The 24453-nt window shown below is 38.6% G+C and overlaps 1 protein-coding gene across 10 annotated transcripts in view; it reads right to left on the minus strand.

Annotated features, from left to right (window-relative positions):
* Positions 1-24453, minus strand: part of stk33 (serine/threonine kinase 33) — a 166739-nt gene that overhangs the window by 56512 nt on the left and 85774 nt on the right. For all 10 annotated transcript variants that reach the window (XM_043705845.1, XM_043705842.1, XM_043705840.1 and 7 more), the window contains 5 exons: positions 18966-19079; positions 18094-18198; positions 16038-16176; positions 12327-12415; positions 8178-8265 (listed from right to left, as the gene is read on the minus strand). In XM_043705845.1, coding sequence (XP_043561780.1) covers positions 8178-8265; positions 12327-12415; positions 16038-16176; positions 18094-18198; positions 18966-19079 — 535 coding nt within the window. The remainder of the gene's footprint in view (positions 1-8177; positions 8266-12326; positions 12416-16037; positions 16177-18093; positions 18199-18965; positions 19080-24453) is intronic.

The raw sequence follows: 24453 nt of genomic DNA on the forward strand, positions 1-24453 counted from the left end.
GCCCCTCCCCCAAGTCCCTCCTCCCTACCTTTTATCTTAGCCTGCTTGGCACACTCTCCTCATTCCTGAAGAAGGGCTCATGCCCGAAACGTCGATTCTCCTGCTCCTTGGATGCTGCCTGACCTGCTGCGCTTTTCCAGCAATACATTTTCAGCTCTGATCTCCAGCATCTGCAGTCCTCACTTTCTCCTCCTAATGCTTTATAAAGTCTCAGAAGCACATCGCTGCTTTTAGATTCCAACCCACTTGGGATAAATGACAGCAACACATTCACTTTCTTAATCATGGACTCAACCTGCAAGTTAACCTTCATAGAATCCTGGACGAGCACTCTCAGATCCCTTTGTACTTATGCTTTATGAATTTTCTCACTGTTTAGAAAATAGCCCTTGCCTGTATTTTTTTTCCCCAAAGTGCAGGACCTCACATTTGCTCACATTTCATCAGCCATTTCTTGGAGTACTCTCCTAAACTGTCAAAATCTTTCTGCAGCCTCCCCACCTCCTCAGTATCACCTGCCTGTCCACCTAACTTTGTACCATCAGCAAACTTTGCCAGAATGCCCCCAGATCATTAATATATAAAGTGAACAACTGCAGCCCCAACACCGAACCCTGCGGGACATCAATTGTCACAGGCTGCCATTCCAAAAAAGAGCCTTTTATCCCAACTTTCTGCCTTCTGTCAGTCAGCCAATCCTCAATCCATGCCAGTAGCTCACCTCGAACACCATGGAACCTCACCTTACTTAGCAGCCTCCTATGAGGCACCTTATCAAAGGCCTTTTGGAAGTCTACATAGATAACATCCACTGTTTCCTTGGAACCTACTTGTTACCTCTTCAAAGAATTCTAACAGGTTTGTCAGGCACAACCTCCCCTTACTAAATCCATGCTGATTTGTTCTAATCTGACCCTGCACCTCCAAGAATTTAGAAATCTCATCCTTAACAACTGATTCTAGAATTTAACCAACAACCGAGGTTAGGTTAATCAGCCTATAATTTTCCATCCTTTATCTTGATCCTTTCTTGAACAAAGAGGTTACAACAGTGATTTTCCAATCATCTGGGACTTTTCCTGACTCCAGAAGATCGCAACCAATGCCTCCGCTGTTTCCTCAGCCATCTCCCTCAGAACTCTAGGATGTAGCCCATCGGGGCCAGGAGATTTAAAATTCTTTAGACCTTTTAGCTTTTCTAGCACTTTCTCTTTGTAACAGCTACCAGACTCAACTCTACCCCCGACTCTCCTTAATTGTTGGGATATTACTCATGTCTTCCACTGTGAAGACTGACGCAAAGTACTTATTAAGTTCTTCAGCTCTTTCCTGATCTCCCATCACTCGCCTTCCAGCATCAATTCGGAGTGGCTCAATGTCTACTTTTGCCTCTCATTTGTTTCTTATGTATTGAAATAAACTTTTGCTATCATTTCTAATATTAGCGGCTAGCCTACCTTCATAATTGATCCTCTCCTTCCTTATTTCTCTCTTTGTCATCCTCTGTTTGTTCTTGTAGCCTTTCCAATCTTCTGGTTTCCCAGTGCTCTTGGCCACTTTATAGGCTGTCTCTTTTTCTTTGATACATTTCCTGACTTCCTTTGTCAGTCATGGCTGTCCAGTACCCCCGGCCCCCCAACCTCCACTAATCCCCATCTCCACCGGATAATCTTTTCTTTGGGATGAACCTCTGTACTGTGTCCTCAATTACACCCAGAAATTCCTGCCATTGTTGCTCTACTGCCTTTCCCGCAAGAGAAGCCAGGGGATCAACCATGTTTCAATGAAGAGTGCAAGAAAGCATGGCAAGAGCAGCACCAATCATACCTAAAATTGGTCCTCACCCTTAACAATTCCTCCATTGAATCCTCACACTTCTTCCAAACCAAAGGGGTAGCCATGGGCACCCGCATGGGGCCCAGCTAGGCCTGTCTCTTTGTCAGCTACGTACAACAGTCCATCTTCTGTAGTTACACCGGCACCACTCCCCACCTCTTCCTCCGCTACACTGATGACTGCATCGGCGCCACCTTGTGCTCCCGCAAGGAGGTTGAGCAGTTCATCAACTTCACCAACACATTCCACTCTGACACCTCCCTCCCCTTATTGGACCTTGCCATCTCCATCACTGATAACTGACTTAACACCAACAATTTTTACAAACTCACCGACTCCCACAGCTACCTGGATTACACCTCTTCCCACCCTACCTCCTGCAAAAATGCTATCCCGTATTCCCAATTCCTCCGCCTCCGCCGTATATGTTACCAGGAGGACCAGTTCCACCACAGAACACACCAGATGGCCTCCTTCTTTAAAGACCGTAATTTCCCTTCCCATGTGGTTGAAGATCCCCTCCAACGCATCTCATCCACATCCCACACCTCCGCCCTGAAACTCCACCTCTCCAACTGCAACAAGGACAGAACCCCCCCCCCCCTCGCCGTCCTCACCTTCCACCCTACCAACCTCCACGTGAACTGCATTGTCCGCCACCTACAAACGGACCCCACCAGGAAGGATATATTCCCCTCCCCATCCCTATCCGCTTTCCGCAAAGACCGTTTCCTCCATGACTACCTGGTCAGGTCCATGTTCCCCCAACAACCCACCTCCCCCTCCTGGCACCTTCCCCTGCCACCGCAGGAATTGCAAAACATGCACCCACACCTCCCCCCTCACCTCCATCCAAGGCCCCGAAGGAGCCTTCCACATACATCAAAGTTTCACCTGCACATCCACCAATGTATTTTATTGTATCCGTTGCTCCCGATGTGGTCTCCTTTACATTGGGGAGACTGGACGCCTTCTCGCAGAGCACTTTAGGGAACATTTCCGGGACACACGAACCAATAAACCCCACCGCCCCTTGGCCGAACATTTCAACTCTCACTCCCACTCTGCCAAGGACATGCAGGTCCTGGGCCTCCTCCACCGCCACTCCCTCACCACCCGACGCCTGGAGGAAGAACGCCTCATCTCCCACCTCAGAACACTTCACCAGTTTTCTCATTTCCCCTTCCCCTACCTTACCCCAGTTCCAACCGGCCAGCTCAGCACCATTCTCATGACCTATCCTACCCGCCAATCTTCCTTTCCACCTATCTGTTCCACCCTCCTCTCTAACCTATCACCTTCATTCCCACCTCCATCCACCTATTGTACTCTTAGCTAACTTCTCCCCAATCCCACCCCCTCCCATTTATCTCTCCACCCCGGAGGCTCCCTGCCTTATTCCTGATGAAGGGCATTTGCCCGAAACGTCAATTTTCCTGTTCCTCAGATGCTGCCTGACTTACTGTGCTTTTCCAGCACAACTCTAATCTTGACCCTAAAAATGAGGGGTCAACCTGTGAAGCTACCAAACAGAACTATCTGCATGCCAAACAGCATAAACAGCAAGTGATAGACAGAGCTCAGTGAACCTAAACTAGTGGACCAGATCTAAGATCTGCAGTCCTGCCATATAAAGTCATGAATGGTGATGGACAATTAAACAACTCATTGGAGTAAGGGGCTCCACAAATATCCCCATCCTCAATGATCAGTGCAAACATAAGGCTGAAGTATTCACCAGCATTACAGACACCAGTCTTCAGCCCATTTGATTCACTCCATGTGATATCAAGAAACAGTTGGAGGCAACAGTACTGAAGACTTGTGCTTCAGAACTAGCTGCTCCCCTAGCCAAGCTCCTCCAGTGTAGTTACAACACTGGCATCTACCCAACAATGTGGAAAATTGTCCAGCTATTTCCTGTACACAAAAACGACAAATCCAACCCAGTCAATTACCACACAGTTTACTCTCAATCATCAGCAAAGTGATGAAAGGTGTCATCAGCACTTGCTCAGCGATGCCCAGTTTCAGTTTCACCAGGGCCACTCAACTCCTGACTTCATTATAGCCTGGATTCAAATATTGACTCCCCAAAGCCAGTCCATCATCCAGGAAGCACAAGTAAGGAGTGTGCTGCAATGCTCCCCAGTTGCCTTGATAGGAGCAGCACCAGTATCACTCAAGAAGATTGACACCATCCAGGACAAGGTAGCCCACTAAATTGCCACAACATCCATTCCCTCTAACACCGACTGAATAGCAAGATGCATTGCAGAAGCTCACCAAAACTCCTTAGACAATACCTTACAAACTCATAATCACTTTCAGCTATAAAAAGGTTAAGAGAGCAGATGAATAGGAAAACCACTCCAAGTTCCCTCCAAGCCACTCATCATCCGGACTTGGAAATACATCACTGTTCCTTCATGGTCGGTGGAACACCTTCCCTTATGCCATTGTGGGCCTACCTATAACGCACGGACTGCAGTGGTTTAAGCAGGCAGCTCACTACCACCTTACCAACAGCAACTAGGGACAGGTAATATTATATGATATAAAAGGTACCTCAAGTACATATTGCCTCCATCAGAGAAGGTTGTCCTATTAGGAGAGATTGAGTAGACTGGGACTGAACTCACTGGAATTAAGAATGGCAGGATCGGGGGGGGGGGGGGGGGTCTTATAGAAATGCATAAAATGATATGGGGAATAGATAGTATAGGAGCTGGGAGGTCATTTCCACTGGCGGATGAATCTAGAACTGGGGGTATAGCCTCAAAATAAGAAGAACCAGATTTACGACTAAGTTGAGGAGGAACTTCTTCACCTAAAGGGTTGTGAATCTGTGGAATTCTCTGCCCAGTTGAGGCTACCTCGTTAAATGTTTTTAAGGCAACGATAGACAGATTTGTGAACAGTAAAGGAATTAAGACTTACGGTAAGTGGAACTGAGTCCATGAAAAGATCAGCAATGATCTTATTGAATGGTGGAGCAGGCTCAATGGGCCAGATGGCTATTCCTGCTCCTATTTCTTATGTTCAAATGAGGATTAAGTGCAGTTTGAAATTCTGACTAAATACATGTAAAGAAGGGAGAATATGATTCGAAAATAACTTTTGTATCTTTTTAAAATCATTGAAAATGTAATTATAATCAAAGTATTTGTATTGGCAAGCTAATGAAGAACAGTTTATTTAACATCTTAAAACTATACAAATGCTTAAATGGTTAATCTCCCATTCCTCACTTCTGCTACAGTTAAAACTATTACTAAAAATGAACAGAAATCATAGATGGTAAGGACAGTTACTAGCGACTAGTTCAGTGAGAAACCTTGATTCCATTGTCTCATCTGCAATGCTTATGCATTTTCCCTTAATCATACAGCAAACTAAGAACTCTATTGTTAATGCAATGCGAATTAAACTTATCTGAAGTGAAGTCCTGCTATGCATTAATGTATGAGCAATCAACATATTTGAAAGAAGCTTTTGCATGTTTGTTTGATATGAATGCTAAACTGCTTAAAGAATCCATGTTAACCACACAGTCGAGTTGTATCCAAATGTTACTGACTACACATGAAGCAAACATTGTTCAAGTTGCAAAATCTGGTATTACAGGTAACCGAGAAACAGATACATCTCTAAAATCGAATTACTGATTTACGTAGAGTACTAGTTCTTTTATTGTTGTGCACCAGAAAATTGATGAATAGAACTAACTGCAAACCAGTATGAAAGCATTGTTATTTTCAAAACATACTTTTTCTCTTATAGTGCAAGTCAGTAGCCAATGCTTAATGAATAGCAGTAATAATAGCACCATCTGGTGTTCTTCTAGGATCAAGAACCAAAATGAGAAGGACATGAAAAATGTCTTCAAAGAAGAACAGGTAAGCAACTTAAACTGACCCACAAAACCTGTTTGCCTGCTGGATTTGGATTTATTTCAGTGTACACCATTGCTGACCACTGGTTGGCATTGTTACTGTTATACTGTTATGCACATAGCCGATTGCTGTCAGCAACATAAATCATTCCCTGCAAAATACAAATCTTCACTTTATTAAAGTCTCAAGCATGGAAAAAAAATCTAGTCTTATTCTTTACTCGCTAAAATATTATAGGATGTACAATAGTCATAGAGTCAGATAGACTCCAGAGCCATTTAAAGATGACAGGTAGGGTCAAACACTGGGATTCTCAGATCATTCCCAGCACTCTGAACTATTAAAGGCATGAAATAAAAGCTGAAGGTAACAAATCACACACTGCACCCCATTGCAGGGGAGGTATTCGTTTTTTCGTGCAGACGAGCCAGTTTCTGCATGACTCGTGATCCACAGTCTAGATTCAGGAATCTCTTGAAAGTCAAATTCAAAACGCTTCACACAGGTGTGTACCTCTTCCTACTGCATGTTGTGCCCCACACCCCCACCTCCCCCTCCCCAGAATGTCAACTAATGGGCCTTCCTCGTCATGCACCCAGCAATCTATATAATTATATATTATACATGCTAAGAAGTCAAATTTATAAAAGGATTATGTAACAGGGAGGCATGAGCGCTTCTTCAGGAATGAGGAAAGTGTGCCAAGCAGGCTAAGATAAAAGGTAGGGAGGAGGGACTTGGGGAGGGGCATTGGAAATGCGATAGGTGGAAGGAGGTTAAGGTGAGGGTGATAAGGTGAGGGTGACAGGGTGGAGTGGGGGGGGGGGCAGAGAGGTCAGGAAGAAGATTGGCCTCATCTTCCGCCTAGAAACCCTCCAACCACAAGGGATGAACTCAGATTTCTCCAGTTTCCTCATTTCCCCTCTCCCCACCTTGTCTCAGTCTCAACCCTCGAACTCAGCAACACCTTCCTAACCTGCAATCTTCTTCCTGACCTCTCCGGCCTATCACCCTCACCTTAACCTCCTTCCACCTATCGCATTTCCAACGCCCCTCCCCCAAGTCCCTTCTCCCTACCTTGGCACACTTTCCTCATTCCTGAAGTGCTCATGCCCGAAATGTCGATTCTCCTGCTCCTTGGATGCTGCCTGACCTGCTGCGCTTTTCCAGCAACACATTTTCAGCTCTGTCCTCTTCCAGGCCAATATCCTCAGTATTGAGGCACTGGAGCACAAACTGGAGTGGACATATCCCCTAAGGCAACAACCACTTTGAGCATCACCGAATGGAGCACGTGGAGGCCAAACACTAGTAGCAGAAACAGTGTGCAGAATCCAGAGCATCCCACCCACTCACCTTTTCAAACACCAGCTGCCCTAATGGCAGAGCCTCCAGTTCCAGAACTGGACTGTTCAATCACTGCAGAACCCACAACCCAGGTGGAAGCAAATCATCTTCAACCCTGAGGGTCTGCCAAGGAGGGAGGATTTAGAAATAGGCTAATGCCACAAGACATTATGTTAGTGAATATGTTTAAAAGGCAACATGTACGTATCCTTCATTATGTAGAATATATAATAGAAAATGTGATTGAAAGTGTATTATTTCTCACTAATGTATTGCAAAAGTAAACTCTCAATCTACCACTGACAATACCCTTTAGTTTGGTGATATCAGAAAGGTTTATTTTTTAAACAGCATTAGATTAAAAATAAACAACTGGAGATGTGAGAACAATTATGTAACAAAACACTTTTGGGGTCTGAAATCAAAAATAACATTTTTGTGATTGCGATATCACAAACATCTGAATGAAATTTTCTAACCATTGAACAAAACATGTTGACAGTACAGAAGGGGCCAATGTGCACAACATAAATGCTCCTGCTTTTGCTAGCGCAAGACTAACCTTGTCCTGATCTGTCCTCATTTTTCTCCAGTATAAATATTTATCCAATTTCCTCCTACATACTGAATGGTCTCTATTCCTTATGATAAAGCATGCTATCATTCAGCATAACATTTTGCAAAATTTTGGTCTATTGTGTTCTAACAAGCTTTCTATGGAAAAATTCAACTATTAATGATTGAAGCATAAAATTTTATTGTTTGAGGCCATTAAAAGCCTTGTTGTGCAAAAGGAATCTCTCCAACAAGGTATGATGCCACACAGAATTATGATGGAAAGTGCATGTTCGTGTTAATATTTATTTATTTCTGTCTCAGTTACTTCAGTCTGGGAAATAATAGTGATAAATATAACACATTATGGAATATATTTGCCAAAAGTGACATTTTACGACAACTATAGCTTTCAATTGTTTTTTGTATTTTATTTTCTATTCATACAAAATAGTACAACGTAGTAAATGCACTGGTTATAAATGAAATATTAATTGGAAACTTCTGCTGAGAAACACACGCAAACATCAACTCATTGCTTACCCATATACAAAGGAGTTCCACAGGTTGCCTGTAACATTTTGTCACTACCAACACCCCCTTTCTGTACAGAAAGTCCAAAATCAGTTACCTGGGTAAAGAAAACATTTTAGAACGGATTGCAGAACATAGCATGGAATACACTGCAATGCATTTCTCTGAGTATCAACTTTCTACAGTTCTCCCATTAAGTGAATTCTTCAGCAAGGTGTTTCACTGACAAATCTTTGTAGAGTTTCCATTATGGATGATAACAAGCTTAATCTTTACAAAGTATTTTTACCTGTCAAAGACTGCTCCTCTGATGATGGAAACTGTTTAAAGTACAAACACAAAATCTTTGTCTTGAGACCCAGGGGTTTTTAAATGATTTGTCAATGAAGCAGAACTCATTTCTTCATTACTGTATGATCATGCTTAAAACTGACTAGTCAGAGAAATTTTAATTTATTTAAATTTGTATAAATTTGTAATTGAAATCTAGATAGAACACATAACACTCCATCTACATTACTGGTTCTGACAAGAAGAGGAGCTTAATTTGTGAATTTAAAACCATTGCAAATGAATAACTACAGATTTAACAGATTTTCCCTCAGGTCTCATACCAATGGATACTGAACAATCTCAAAATGGCAAACTGCATGGGTCAGAATACACATCTATTCAGAAATATGTCTCATTTACTTTCATAATTTTAGATGGAGAAAAATGAGACAATATATTTGTGAATATGCATAATGACATGGTCAATTTTCTGTGATTTGCTGCACCCAATTATTCTGGGCATCTGATCACAAACCCAGGAAAACCTTTCCTAAAATGCTTACTCAATCAGGAATATTAATGAAAAGAATTGATGTGCATAACACAACAGGTATATAAACTAAATTTAGATGTAAGTCATTCAAAACAAGAAAATATTAGCCTGCACTTATTTTTGGTACAGAAAAACTGTCTTGACAAAAGGCACTTTTGTCAAAAGGAGCAATCAGACAAAGAATTGAGTGAAGCAAAGGAGATTTTAAAGAGAAACACTAAAGGTTTAGGCAGAGATAAGTATTTAAAATAGTTTTAAAGAAAGCAAGGACTTTTGTCACAGTAAGCAAAAAAGAAGGAATATTGTGTTGAACATTTACAAGGCTCCCATTAGGTCAAAATAGACAACTACAACCAGTTTTGGTCACCCCACACTTTAGAAAGCATGTGTGTCCTTGAAAAGGTATACAGATAAATTGATGGAATAGTTCCAGAGATAAAGAATTTTAGCTATAAGATTACGTTGGAAAATCTAATATTGTTTTCCTTAGAACAAGGGATGTTTAATGGAGGTATGCAAAATTATTATGGATTTAAATGACATAGACATAAAAAAAACTTCCCATTAGCTGATGCTTTAAAAGACAAAGGGACATAGTTTTAAGATTTTGCAGCAATGAGGAGGAGACTTTTATATACACTGAGTGGTAATGACTTGGAATTAGCTGCATATGAGGCAGAGATGATAACATAATTGAGGAGGCAATGATAAATGATTTTGAAAGGAAACTTGAGGTAAATAAATTTGCAAGACTAGAGGGTGAAGTGGGAGATTGGATTGACGGAATTGCTCTATAAAGAGCCAGCCATGGAGACAATGAACTAATTTCCCTCATTCTGTGCCATATTGGCTCGAGAAAATTCTACAAAAGCAAGCAAGTTCATGCAAGCAGATATAACCATAGAATTACAGAATCATATACTCCCTAATTGCAGAAAGAAACCATTCGACCCATTGAGTCTGCACCAACCCTCCAAACAGTATCCCACTGGAATTCAGCCCCCATAATCCCGCATTTGCCATGGCCAACCAACCTAACTTGCATATCTCTAGACATTACGGGACAATTTAACATGGCCAGTCCACCTAACCCGTACATCTTTGGACTGTGGGAAGAAACTGGAGCACTCGGCTGAAACCATGCCAACATGAGGAGAATATGCAAACTCCATTCAGACAGTCACTCAAGGCTGAAATTGAATCCAGGTCTCTGGTTCTGAGAGGCAACAGTGCGAATCACTGAGCCACCATGCTGCCCTAAAGGTGATCAATAAGGTGAGATCATTCCATCCCTCACAACTATTGTGCCATTCTACTAGAGAATAAGGTGATCTGTACCTCTTCCATTTATCCCTCTTTGCTCAGTAGTCCTTGTTACTCATACCCAACAAACATCCAACTGTTCTGAAGGAGACTCATCTATACTAGACTCAAGACATTACCTGTTTCCTTCTCCATAGATACTGTCTGACTTGCTGAGTTTCTCCAGCTTTGTTTATTTTTATTTCAGATTTACAGCATCCACAGTATTTTGCTTTTATTTGAAACATTTATTAAGTTTAGTCACAAAATGTCAACTGAATCAACATCCAATCTTTTGAGATAAAGCATTCCAGGTTTCCAGTACTGCATATGTAAAATAAAAACTTCTTGATTTCACTTCTGACTTCCGTAGATCTCATTTGAAGAATTATGCCCCCCATGTTCTGGTTTCCTCTAGTAAAGGACACAGTTTCTCTGTATCTATTCTAGAAAACCCTATTGTTATTTTAAAGGCCTCAATGAGTTCATCCACCCAGCCTTCTAAACTCAAAGATCTACAAAGTATATCAGACTTCTCCTTATAAATCCATTCCTTTAGCCCCATTAGCATTCAAATCCATCAGTGCTACACCCCTTTTCATGGCCAATTTAATTTTGCTCAGGTGCAGTTCCCAAAACTATACACAAATGGTATCTGAGAAAGACTCTTGAATTGCTCCCTCACTTCTGAATTACAATCTCCTTCAGATGATAGGCAACATTTTAATAACTTTTTTGATTTCTTATTCACCTGTGCACTATCTTGTATTGATTTGTATATGAATGCACTTCAATTGTTTTGCACCTGCGCAGATCTAGTCTTAAGAAAATATTCCGGACTTGTCTTGAGCTAACCTAAACTTAATATTTCCCAATGTTGAATTCAATTTGCCATAGATATTCTCACATCTGCTCCCATTTCCACAAACTGTGCCTCCTAATTTATTTGGATATGCAACTCTCTATTCCTTCATGCAAATCAGCAAGCATGAAATGTTTAGGTAGGGAAAAAGTTGCAGAGAATGACAGTTTAAAGGCCAAAAGCAGTTCTCTACATTGGAGTGATTTTAAAGGGCAATGCACAAAAGGCCAGAGTTGAGGAGTAGAGGAAGGACTTTGAAGAGCAGGAAGAAGTTACACGCAGCAAAATATTGAAGGTGTTTTAAATATGTTGGATTGAATTTTGAATTGAAGTGGACTTAACTTTGAATTGAAGATGAATAGAAACCAGGACTCTATGTGGCACAGCTGCTGTGGTATTAGAAGCTCATAGGAGAAAGTGAGGACTGCAGATGCTGGAGATCAGAGCTAAAAATGTGTTGCTGCGCTTTTCCAGCAACACATTTTCAGTCTTAGAAGCTCATCCTGAGATTAAGTAAAAATCCGCAGCTATAAACAGTCTGGCTCAGACTGAAGAAGTGGCTGAAAAGGAATACGCGGTCATTGGAAAAGATAGAGAGCTTGTGGTCTTAGACAAAGACAATAAGTTCAATCTTCTCAATGTTCAGTTTCTGAGGATTGTTAACAAACTGCCTGACAGCACAGAAACACAAGTTGAGAGATGACAGAGTTAGTGTCACAGCGTGGAAACTGCTGGTACTTTAGCTAATGTTAAAAAATTGGTTACTCGATCCATGCTCTGAAATGGTTGAAATCAAACTGGATGATTTTTATCAGGTTTCTCAACTTCTGCTAAAATCATGAGGCAGTTGAAAGTTTATTACTTGCATGTGCAGACTCTAAGCCCTATCTCATTCCAGAAAAGTTCTTCTCATGCTGCCAGAAAGAAACGAACCAATGATCTCAGAAACTGAAACAAAAATAGAAGTTGCTGGAAAAGCCCTGAACTCTGGGTCACCAGACCAAAAATGTTAACTGATTTCTCAGCACAAATACTGCCAGACCTGCTGAGGTTTTCCAGCAACTTCTGTTTTTGTTTCTGATTTACAGCATCCAAGTTCTATTGGTTTTTATTTACCTCAGAAACAGACCTTTAACAACTATTTAATTCCACAATTGATGCCATTTACCTTGATGTTCAGTTTCATGTCAATTTCACTGTCGCTTTCATTGTTTTTAACCAAGATGTTTTCCAGTTTTAAATCCCGATGGACAATATCTGTAGAAAGACCACATAATATTCAAAATGTACATATGCAATGCAAGTAATCTGCTGAATTTAACATATTTAAGCACATAGATAATTCCTCTCAGACACTGCCTCTTAATAAGTACTTTAAATTGGACTCAAAGTAAGAAAAAACTAATTTAACTTATTCCACCTAGAAGACATCCCAATGCACTTTCCAAGAAATGTGTTAACCATCAAATAGAGAAAGTGTCACTATGTAAACAAACACAGCAAGATCTCACAAACAGCCACTGGATGAAAAAAAAGTTAATCTATTTTTGTGATACTGGGTGAGGGATCAATATTGAATAGGATACGGTGTAACTCTTTGCTCTTAGAATATTCTATGGTATCTTTGTCATTAGCCTTAACCACAGGGTTTACTGTTTCACCAAAACAATAGCACAACATCCAATGCGACACCTACTTAATAACATAGTGGACTGAAGATTCCAGATTACCTACCCAAATTCTAGAATAGATCTGAATCTTTAACTCAAACAGGAGGTAGAGTTACACTACAATAAAAGACCAGCTTATCAATGCTAAAGTCCACAGGTACAGATTTGAGCCCATCGGAGATATGGGGAAAGATGTACTTAGCCTAAGACCTTGCAGTTCAAAACACATCCTTATTCTATGATACTAGTTGCCAAATTTCAGGCATTAAAAGTATCAACTCACTTTGATGGTGACAGAATGTGGCAGGGGTGGAGGGTTCCAAGTGGGTGAGCGAAGTAGAGTGATATATAAATGAATATTCTTAGGGTAGGTCAGGTGCTGGTTTGGGCTGGAGAGAGTACAGGAACTAGAAGGCAGGACCAAGGGCTGTTGCGAGCTGCAAGGTAGAGGTGCAGGTGTTTTTGGCAGTGGGAGTGGGGGGGGGGGGGGCGGGCGGGGAGAATGTGGAATCAGTTCCAGCAATAATAGAGATTCAGTTTAACAGTTATCAAGGAGCTAAAGTAGCTTTTTAAATCTCCACTTTTTCTGAGTGACCATCAAGCTTAATTTTATTTCAACTCTTCAAATTATCCAACTTTAATAAATTATTTCAGAAGATTCCAGATGCAGAAGAATACACATTGGGAAAGAATTTCAATGGAATATGTTGTGTTGGGGATTCTGCAGGCATCACCACACAACTCCAGTCTACCAGCTCCAATGCTTCTATTGCAATTAGAATGTCTGGGTCAATGTATTTTGCAACTACTATTTTGAAATGGAATATTTCAAAAACACCTATGCTCACTGTACCCAAGATATTTCTAATTGGGCCTCTACTGCAAAAATTTTAAAACTTACAAGTTTCTCCAAACTTTTAAAATATTGAACACCATAACATCAAATCAAAGAATTATTATTTCCTAGGTATAGACCAGAGCTTTTAAAACTTGTTCCCTTTTTAGTTGCAAATGGCTGTTATATTTCTAATATTTCTCCTCCTGATTGTCGTTGACTTTTGTTGAAGAAGGGCATATATGTGACTATAGATTGAGATTAGATTACAGAATCTCAGAACTTTAATGGTATGCAAGGAGACTGTTCAGGCCAACATGTCTGTATTGGCTCTCTGAGCATTTATAATTAGTGCCAATGCCTTGCCTTTTCTCCGTAATCCAGCACATTGGAAGATTACCTAAATAGAAACAACGCCTCCTGAATGCCTCATTTGAACCTGCCTTTAATGTTACACTTTGCTCAGATGGTCTCTACTATCAAGTAGCTTTCTGATTTCCACATTCAAGGCTCTCACATAAATAATGACACTTGGCTAGGTATTAGAAAATTAACGTTCTCTGAAAATTGTAAACCCAGCAAGAAATCTTTTTAAGATGACAAACCAGGTGTGTCATCTTTCCACTGTAATGTAGAGGTGTTTTCAATGATGTGGCATATTAGGTATATTTTGGTGCAATTCAAATTTGTAAAAATGGTAGTATCCAACCTTTTGGTTATTCAATCAAAATTGAAATCACATTGCAATTATGTTACAAAATATTCTGAAATTTCTAATACAATGCCCCATCTTCAGCAAACTAATCTTCACACAATGTTAATTTTGTACAACGCATTAGGGAAGACAAAGAGTAATCTGCAGTATAACAAAACAGGATTCACTTTGACAGATATCTGCCAATAAATAATAGAATGAGTGCAACAAACTTAGAACAATGAGGAAAACCAACAACGTGTTCCAGCAATATTTCTCAACAGATAAAATGACGGGATTTTTTTACATATTGTTTACTGTTTGTATTAATAGCAATAAATTGCTATTTGCATGGCTTGGGATTCTAACAGACGTACTCTTTACATTTGATACTAATTTTAAATTTGACCGTGAAACCACAGGACAAGTGAGACAGAAATATCACAGCAAAAAGAAATCTTTCAGAGAGTCAGTGAAAAAGCATGCTATCACCATTGATTCAACTACATACAAAACTCAAAAGTGCAAAAACAACCAAGACTTTGCAAGCCAAGTTATGATAGTCCGATATGTTATCTTTAGTAAAATTTCCCTGGTCACCAGTGACTTACTAAAAGACTCCTTATACTACCTTCATGACCTCTCAAAGCTTGAAAAATATTTTGAAAGTATAGTGAAATTTTAAAATTTAGGAAATGCAACAGCCAACAGACACAAGGAAAGATACCACAAACAGCAATGCAGTAATAGCTTGATATTCTATTTTTAGTCATATTACATGAGGCATAAATATAGCAAAATTTGAGACTGATAAACAAGTGAATAAAGTTTATTTCATTAATTCTGCATTTCTGATCCATTAACATTTTATTAGGTGAATAAAATTTTAAGATCTCTTTTAAAAAGGTGTGAAACTTTTAAATGTTGATGCTAAGAGATAGTGGAGACGTACAAGGAACAAAGTTAGAATCATAGAATCCCAACACATTGTAAGAAGAGGCCATTCAGCCATCAAGTCTACACTGACCATCTGTAAAGTATCTCACCCTATTGCCATAACTCCACATGGGGTTTTTAACCAAGGAAATAGCAAGAAATTCAATTACATAGTAGTCTCATTGCCAGGGAATGGAATAGAAGAACAGGAAGACTTACTACAATTGTAATTGTACAAGTGCATAGGGCTCTCGTGATTATTTGACCCATGTTATGTGTAGCTTGGAATGACGAAAGATAAGCTATATGAAACAAAAGAGATTTAGAAGAGATGTGTTTAGGTAGAAACAGAGTCAGAGTCAGAGGGGTCTAAATCTTTGGAAATATCAATGTCACTGTGTTGCTCCATTAGAATATGAAATATATTCAAGATTGAAATAGATAGATTTCTAATCTGTGAGGGAATCAAAAAATATGGACAACAGACAGAAAAATAGATTTGAGGCAGATCAGCCCCAGGAGCAAGGTGCAAGGGGTCACTGATCCATACTTGCTCCCATTTCCTAAGTAGTCATATTCAATAATTTTGTTATTGCAAATACTTTTTTTTAAAATTACTACCGGAACTATAAGCTTTCATTAAATGAATACGTATTATGTATTTTATAATTTAGAATTATAAAATTGCTATTTTACTTACCATAAGTACATGGTAATTTCTTAATTCCTGCAATGAATTCTTACCATTTTTATGTAGGTAAGCAATTGCACTTGCTAGGCTTCGAATCACATGTCTCGTCTCTTTCTCACTTAAGCGTTTTTTTCTATGAAGGACTGTACTTAGTTCTCCGCCTTCACAGACCTCTGTCACCAAGTATACCCGCTGAAAGAAGCCAATAATTATGTTATCGATTAGGGAGCTCTTACAGTCCTCATTATCAAAGTATTTGGTTTCTTTTTAAATGATGATATGTTTTGTTCAAGGTTATTGTACCCCCCACCCAGGCATCTCGTTAATAATAAATGCTGTTCTTAGAAAGTTTAAAATGCATGTAACCATATTAGTTGGAATGACTGAATTGCTCCAGTCTATCTCTGTCATAAATAAAGTATAAAATGTCACAATCTACAGTTGCTTAATTAAACAAGTAAGCAATTACTACATCAATTCCATCACTTTCACTGATAGTTCAAAAAATGTTGTTTCATTATAAAATAGGAAAGGCAAGAAAGTGACATATACAAAAATGTTTTTTTTTTCTGAAATTTATACCTAAAATGGCACACTATTGATCTCTATTTAACTAGCAATTTTCAGCAAGAACAGTTTCTTTGGTCATCTAATGAAACCCAGGGCAAAAAACTCAACCACGATCAAAAGCAAAGTAAATATCACAATCACTTCTCAAACAGATACATGCCAGTTTCACAATCGAAAGTAAGCCAAAATCACAGTTATGTCTAAGATGTGTTGACGAAACAAATTTCAAGAGAGCAAGATGATACAAAAGCTTCAAATATTACCTCATTTACCCAGCTCAGTTTCAATTTTGTTACAACCACTGTATTATCTAATAAGTCCTGGAACTCCCAGTCCTCGTGGCCATGTGGGTTCAACTTTTTTGCTCCAAGGAGACAGCTGAGTACCACCTTCTCAAGAGCAACTAGCGATGAGCAATAAATGCTGGCCCAGCCAATGATACCTATTCTCCATGAATGAATAAAAAAAAAAGTTTCAAAAGACAATCTACTTTAGTAAATTGACAAGATAGTGTTTGGACAGAAAAGTGGAAGAGTGGATTCCCAATTGTAGCAAAATCTCTGAAATCAAAATGAAAACCAAGTGGTTGGATCAGCAAAGTGAGAACAATACGCCAGGTTATCATTCAACACGTGAAGGTAAAAATTTACCCAAAGCATCTGATGGTGTAACTATATTATTTTAATCAGCAATTGGATGTGCCTTTATTAATTATTTCATTTAAATCCACTGGAGCAACGAGAAAAATGCATCATCAGATGAGTAACATATGAACTAACTTCTTTATTTCAATATAACTTAATTGGGTTGATTTGAAATTTTGAAAAATCTTTATACATAGCATTTCATAAAGATAAATTGAAAAGGGAGTTAATTGAGACAGAGAGAAAAGTAACCAGGAAGGAAGTAGAAAGAGGGAAAAAGGACAGCAATGAAGAACAAAATTCTTGGATGAGGGCACAGCAAAGAGGGAGTAAATAATGATGACAGATATGTAGCCTGATCAGGGAAAGCAAAAGGCTAGAAGATATGGGAGACAGCAAAGTAGATGCTGCAGAATAGAAGCCAGAGAAACAGAAAGACTCTGCAGCTGGGGATGCTTGGGGGAGACTTTGCAGTAGCTCAAGGGGGTGTAGTGTGACAGACTGGGAGCTTAAAAGAGATTCATAGCAGATTAATGCTTGTAAAACTGACCCCAAAGTACTTGTGACATTTACATGCTGGTCACAGTTATTTTGAGCTACATGAGCATTAAATGCACAACACCATATTTCTATTTATTTTCAAATTACCAAAAAAGCAACTTAAATATTGACATTTAATCCATTCTTATTCATAAATATTGCAAGGTCATTTTTATACAATTGATTAACAATAATGAAAGAATGAATGAAAAAAGTCAAACAGATCTAAGTGCTTATTACTTGCTCAAGCAAAGAGGAAGTCATGCAAATTATTACATATTTTGAAAGTTATATAATATAGCATTTGCAAAATAAAATGTCTCAAGAATGTTGAGCAAATCTAAATATATCTTACTTTGGGTGTTTCAAACACCTCTTCCAGATGAATGATATGTTCATGGTCCACTTGCTTTAAAATACTGACTTCGCGTTCCAGCAGCTTCACCCCTGAACTCCCAGCCTGTATAAAAAGAAGAACTAATTCAGTCAAAGTATATAAATATATAAAAAACATTCTAGATTAACAAATCAAACTATAAGATTTTAAAGCTTGAATTTGGTTTATAGAAACACACAGGTTTCATGCCAAAGTAACTTGGTCGAAGTTTGTGCGAAGATTTGTAGCTCGGGTGCTCGTTGTTGTGGTTCTGTTCGCCGAGCTGGAAGTTTTTGTTGCAAACGTTTCGTCCCCTGGCTAGGCGACATCATCAGCGCTTGGGAGCCTCCTGCGAAGCGCTTCTTTGATGTTTCCTCCAGTGTTTATAGTGGTCTGCGAGTTGGAAGTTTTTGTTGCAAACGTTTCGTCCCCTGGCTAGGCGGCATCATCAGTGCTTGGGAGCCTCCTGCGAAGCGCTTCTTTGATGTTTCCTCTGGTGTTTATAGTGGTCTGTCCCTGCCGCTTCTGGTTGTCAGTTTCAGCTGTCCGCTGTCGTGGTTGGTATATTGGGTACCCAGCACTGATGATGTCGCCTAGCCAGGGGACGAAACGTTTGCAACAAAAACTTCCAGCTCGGCGAACAGAACCACAATAACTTGGTCGAATTTAAGTAAAAATTCATAGTACGATCTAAAAGTGTTTTACTCTCAGAAAATGTCATTTAAGTAATTTCCATTTGTTTCAAACTTAAGAAAATTCCCTCCAGTTACCATTCTGATTATAATTAATTCAGCTTTGTATTAAAATTGAACTTAAATTCAGCTTTAAAGGTGATAATCAATATTATTTACCTTTTCCCGATTGACCTTTTTGATTGCCCACTTCTTGCCAGTGCCATTATGTGTGGCCTCTATCACTACCCCATAGCTGCCTTGACCCAGCCTTTGACCAAAGTTATAGATTTGCTGAAAAAAAAGTTTCAAAAGGTAAATAGACTCATACAATATGCTATTGTTTGCTGACAGAACAAAAAATTAACTCAATTCAAACATAAGAATACATAGTATATTGAAAACTCTGTCTCGTATTACTATACTGTATTAATAGCATAAAGGAAATTTGTATAACTCATAATGATCATTTTAACCTTAAGGCTCCTCATGATACATTCAATAAATAGTAACTCATTGGAAAGATTTTACTCAATCTTTGGCTACTTCTTAGGTTTTAGTTTGAGCTCTGCACATCTAGCCATTATATATTGCATAATATCCAAAATTATGCTTTCCTGGAGATAGTCAAATAGGGGGGAGAGTTAGGAGCATACCTGGTAAAAAAAACTTCATAGAGGCTGGTATCCTGTCACCAAGTCACCCTTTATTTTACACGTGGAGAGTCATTGACACTGCTCCAGCTTCCTTAGAGCAAGCTCTCAGTGAGCAGAACCTCTGACGTTCCTGTTTATATCTATCACACAGGGCTCCCTGACTGGGGCTGATAATCTGGTCCAATTAGTGAACTCATACTCGATGAGGTAAGCCTGGTTGAACCCTTTACAATTACTGCAGATGGATTGGCTGTTAAGCCATTGCATTGAATTCAGTGGAGCATTCTGGATGCCTTTTATTAGTGAACTGATGGAGGTGTCTTACATAAAGATGAAATCTGGTAGGTTTCCATTCAAAACGTTTTGACACTTCTGAAAATAACACTCTTAACTTTTTATACAAAATATCTTCTATTGTCACAGAAGTACAGGAGTACAGTGAAAAGTATACAGATATATTTAAGTATACAGTAAAATGGAGGCGTCATCTTAATGGTTAGATCATCATTAACACTCATACAACTGCTTACAACAGAACTTTGGCACCCAGAGTTGCTCTATCATTATTCTTTTGTTTGAGTTATATCACAGCTTACAGGTTGTGTTAACTCATTTGATAGCACTTTCTTAATCCAAGGTCCTTATCACCCTCCTCAAGTGGTCAGCTATCCAAAGTCATCACCACATATGAGAAGTGGCCAGATTTTGACACTGGCTGTTGTCCAGTTACAAGAAGTGTTATTATCACTGCAGGTTTCAACATCATGCGTGAATCAAAATATGGAAATATTTTACTAAAAATTATTCACTTTAGATGCTCTTTCCTCTTTAATTTTACATATAGCTTTCTTCAACAATTGGACAAAATCGCTTGTCACAGAGATTTTTGTGGAATCAAATACTTGAGCACAGAATATATATTGAGATTTCAGTACAATATACAGTAAGTACTGTTTGTGGGAGATGCCATATTTCAGATCTTATTTTAAACTGAGCCTCCACTTTCCCTTCCAGGTGTAAGTAAATTAACCCCAACTCACTATTTGAAGTGCAAGGATGTTTTGGACAATATTTCATCTTCAATTAACAATAAGCAATCTATCCAGTCATTATCTTATTGTCACTGGGACCTTGTAGATTCAACTTACACTGAATAGTACAACAGTAACTATACTTTAAAATTACTTCATTGCCTATTATACACATTTTCTGAAATCAACATAATTGCAACTACTTTTTTTCTCTTTTTTGGCAGTGTGTTGAATAGACAAAAGTAGGAAACAGCTAAAATGTGGGTCAGATAAGTGATGTTGCACCTATAAATAGGTTTAATCAACTTTCACAAGGGCAGTTTTATTTATAATTCATGCATAAAGCATCAAGATTTTTCTACATAGTAGACTTCGCTGCATACAGAGCAACAGGTTCACAAGTTATAAAATCTTTGATTTAATGGTTTAAAGTTACAGCTTACAATAACTGGTGAGAGAAAATAAACTGGCTTTCTTCAGCTTACAGATTATTTTTATTGCAGAGTAAAGACATCACCTCCCTTTCCAGAGGTCTGCAGTTTTCTGGCTTTCTTGTTCATGCGCAAGCTGTTCAGCTAAATATGCAGATGTTGACAAGCAGAGCCTCGTGATCAACAAATAATCACTATTCTCTCAGCTACATGTTGCCAGACAAATCTCCCTTTGTACACAATCCCTGCCTCCAATTCATTTGCCATTAACCTTCCCCTATGAGTTAAGTAAGTGCTGCTACCTTGCTTTTAAAAAGTACTAGAATCTCTTCTGCAATTGTGGTGTTTTAAACAGCACTCTGTCCACAACCAAAATTTTGAAAAATAAGAGGATAGTATTCACACTTCAATCATACTTGCACCATAACATAATGTGCTAAATGCTCAATTTTGCTTTTTTGTTTGATCTGGGGTAACACCTGAACAAGTTGAAAATGAAATCTAGTTTGGTAGATCGTAATTCCCTTACTTCCTTTAGCATAGCAGTCTTTCACTAAAATATACATGCACAAAGCTGAAAGTTTGGTTTTAATAATAGACCAAAAGTTTACTGTGCAAAAGAAATAAAAATGAAATAAAACAAACCAGGATCTCCATTTATAACAATGTTAAATATTTCAAACACCTGGTAAATCAAAATCCTATTTATTCACCACACCATTACTTTACAGATAATCAAAACCCAAAGAAACGTTCCTTCTCTATCTAAACAGTAGACTCAACTGGTTCATTCCAGTTCCGGTCCTGTGAGCTGCAAAGTCTTTTTCTTTGACTCATACAACTGAGAACCTTACACTGAGATAACATGTTCCCCAATTTTTTTCTGAGCAACTCATTTGTGTTGGGGAAATTATTATTGCACCTGATTTCAGTTAGATTTCCTTTTAAAAGCTTAAATAAATTAAAACAAAAACTTGGTCATCCTAGATTCTGTTAAGCTCATGGTTCATTGCTCTTTCCTTCTGCTAGAAAAGCCCACAAAATTTAAACTAACTTCCAATAATCCTCCAGGTCATCTTCAGTAATCAGCTCTCTGAAAGAAATTTCAAATCATAGTTCCAAAAAGACTGACCTAGTTAATTTAAATTTAATCCTCTTCCCAAAATAAGTCACTAGTTTGAAATCTAAACTGAAACAAAGGTATTAATAAATAAAAGATATTAATATAAATCACATCATACGCTCCCAGCAAAGAAAAATGAATAGAGATATTTACCTTATTTATTACAAATTGTTTTTGGCATGATTTCTATGTCGCAATCAGTAATACAATATTTACACTAATTATACAATAAGACCACTTGCATCACAACACTGTCTTTTCCAGGCATGTAAATGATTTTAAAAATGTATGACTAGAGAATAAAATTCCATTGTAAAAAATGCAAGTTTTTGACCTGAAATTTCTTATTAAAACAAACTCAAAAAATTGAGATCCATTAAAAAAAAGAGATTCTTCCAATGTTGCTGGTGTATAATTCAAAATGCTGCAGGGCCAACACTAGATTCAATATCTCCTTAGCCTCTCTACAAGCAGGCCATTCAGCTCATCGAGTCCACACTGACCTTCCAAACAGCATTCCACCTAGACCCACCCTGCTACTGTATCCCTGTAACCCTGCAATTCCCATGGCTAATCCACCCATGGACACTATGGGTAATTTAGCATGGCAACACATCTTTGGACTTTGGGAGAAAACTGGAGACCTGACAGAAACCCACGCAGACAAGAGGAGAATGTGCAAACTCCACACAGACAGTTACCTGAAGGTGGAATCGAACCCGGATCGCTGGCGCTGTGAGGCAACAATGCTAACCACTGAACCACCATGCCTTCATCATTCAATACTTCTATTGGCATATGGTCAGTTTTTTTTCCATAAAATAGCTGATAGGCCATTTAATATTCATCTTATTATCATCTACTAAAGTGGCACTCTCACCAATGCTGCTAGCATCAACAGCTAATTTGAATGGCTTATCTTAATTCAGCACTCCTAAAACTGGCATGGTTGGTACTCTGACATTCTTTGCCCATTTGAGGTTTCTGCTTTTAGTAAAAAAATTGTTAAAGGACCAACAATAGTACTAAAGTTCAGACCAAACTTTAGATAAAACCACTGTTATAACGTATTACAAACTTTTGTGCTTCATCCTCGGCACAGGAAAATCCAAAATAGCTCTTCTTTTCACTTCTCCAGGTGGTGCTTCACCATATCCCACAGTCTGGCCCAAATAAGTCATGTTTACTCTGGCAAATTCAATCTTAGACAGATTTATAGCCAAATTGTTTTTTCTGTAGCCGAACAGTTGCCAAGGGTGCAAATGTTCTTCCCAAGTTTGGATTAACATAATCAAACTGTAAATATAAATCACACAGTTGCATGGTCCTTAAAAGGTTGCTTTTTTAAAGATAATCATTGGAATGTTCCTGGTAAATCTTTCATTCCAAATCGCATGATTCTGCATTGATAAAGTTCATCCAGTGTTATCACAGCTTATGTTTCTCTGGCTCCATCAGTCAATGGACCTGCCAATATCCCTTCAGTAAGTCCAGTTTAGTTTAAAAAAATGCCTAAGTCTGTTTCTTTCAATGTAGTCCTCCAGCTGTGAATTAGGATTTAACTTCACTTTTATTAATTATTGCAAAGTCAATGTAATAAAAAATAATTTTTGCAATCTATCCAGTTTCTGCACCAACATGATAGGGGAGATCCATGATAGGGGAGCAACTGAACAATATGACATGGTTCAGTAATTTAATTGTCCATCATGATGTTGATCAGTTAATCTCTCTGGATTGAGTCTGTAAATGTTGTTTTATAGGTAACACATTCCCTACATTAACTTCATGAAGAGCCAAGAATTTCTTCTCCTTACCTGTTCAAAAAAAACAATTTACAGTTTGATGACATCTTTTGTAAGTCACTTGGATATTTTGCAGGAAGATAGAATATTAGGCTATCTTTTTTAAACACCTCCAATATCTGATGACTTTTGAATATCCGATACGTTCTCCAATTGTTCTGACATTAACTATACCCCTTTCTATTGCTCTTTTCTTCTCATCTTCTGCATAGTCACATTTTTCTTTAATTCCTCTCTTTCTTTATCCCCCAACATTAATCTTTTCATTTCTAATTGTAGCTTAAATAATTCTCTATGTGACATCTCAATTTCAGGTGCCCTTGCTTCTAATTCTAAATGTTGAATAATTACTTTGAGTATCGCCTTCTTAGAAGATCCTGCTTCTACATCTAAACTTAAAACAGTACAGCATAGTACAGGCCCCTTTAACCCTCGATGTCGTGCCGACCTTTTATCCTATTCTAAAACCTAACTAACCTAGAACATAGAACATTACAGTGCAGTATAGGTCCTTCGGCCCTCGATGCTGTGCCAACCTGTGAAACTAATCTGAAGCCCATCTAACCTATACTATTCCATTCTCATCCAAATGCCTATCCAATGACCATTTAAATGCTCTTAA

This window comes from Chiloscyllium plagiosum, chromosome 16 (assembly GCF_004010195.1).
Source record: "Chiloscyllium plagiosum isolate BGI_BamShark_2017 chromosome 16, ASM401019v2, whole genome shotgun sequence".
Classification (NCBI taxonomy): domain Eukaryota; kingdom Metazoa; phylum Chordata; class Chondrichthyes; order Orectolobiformes; family Hemiscylliidae; genus Chiloscyllium; species Chiloscyllium plagiosum.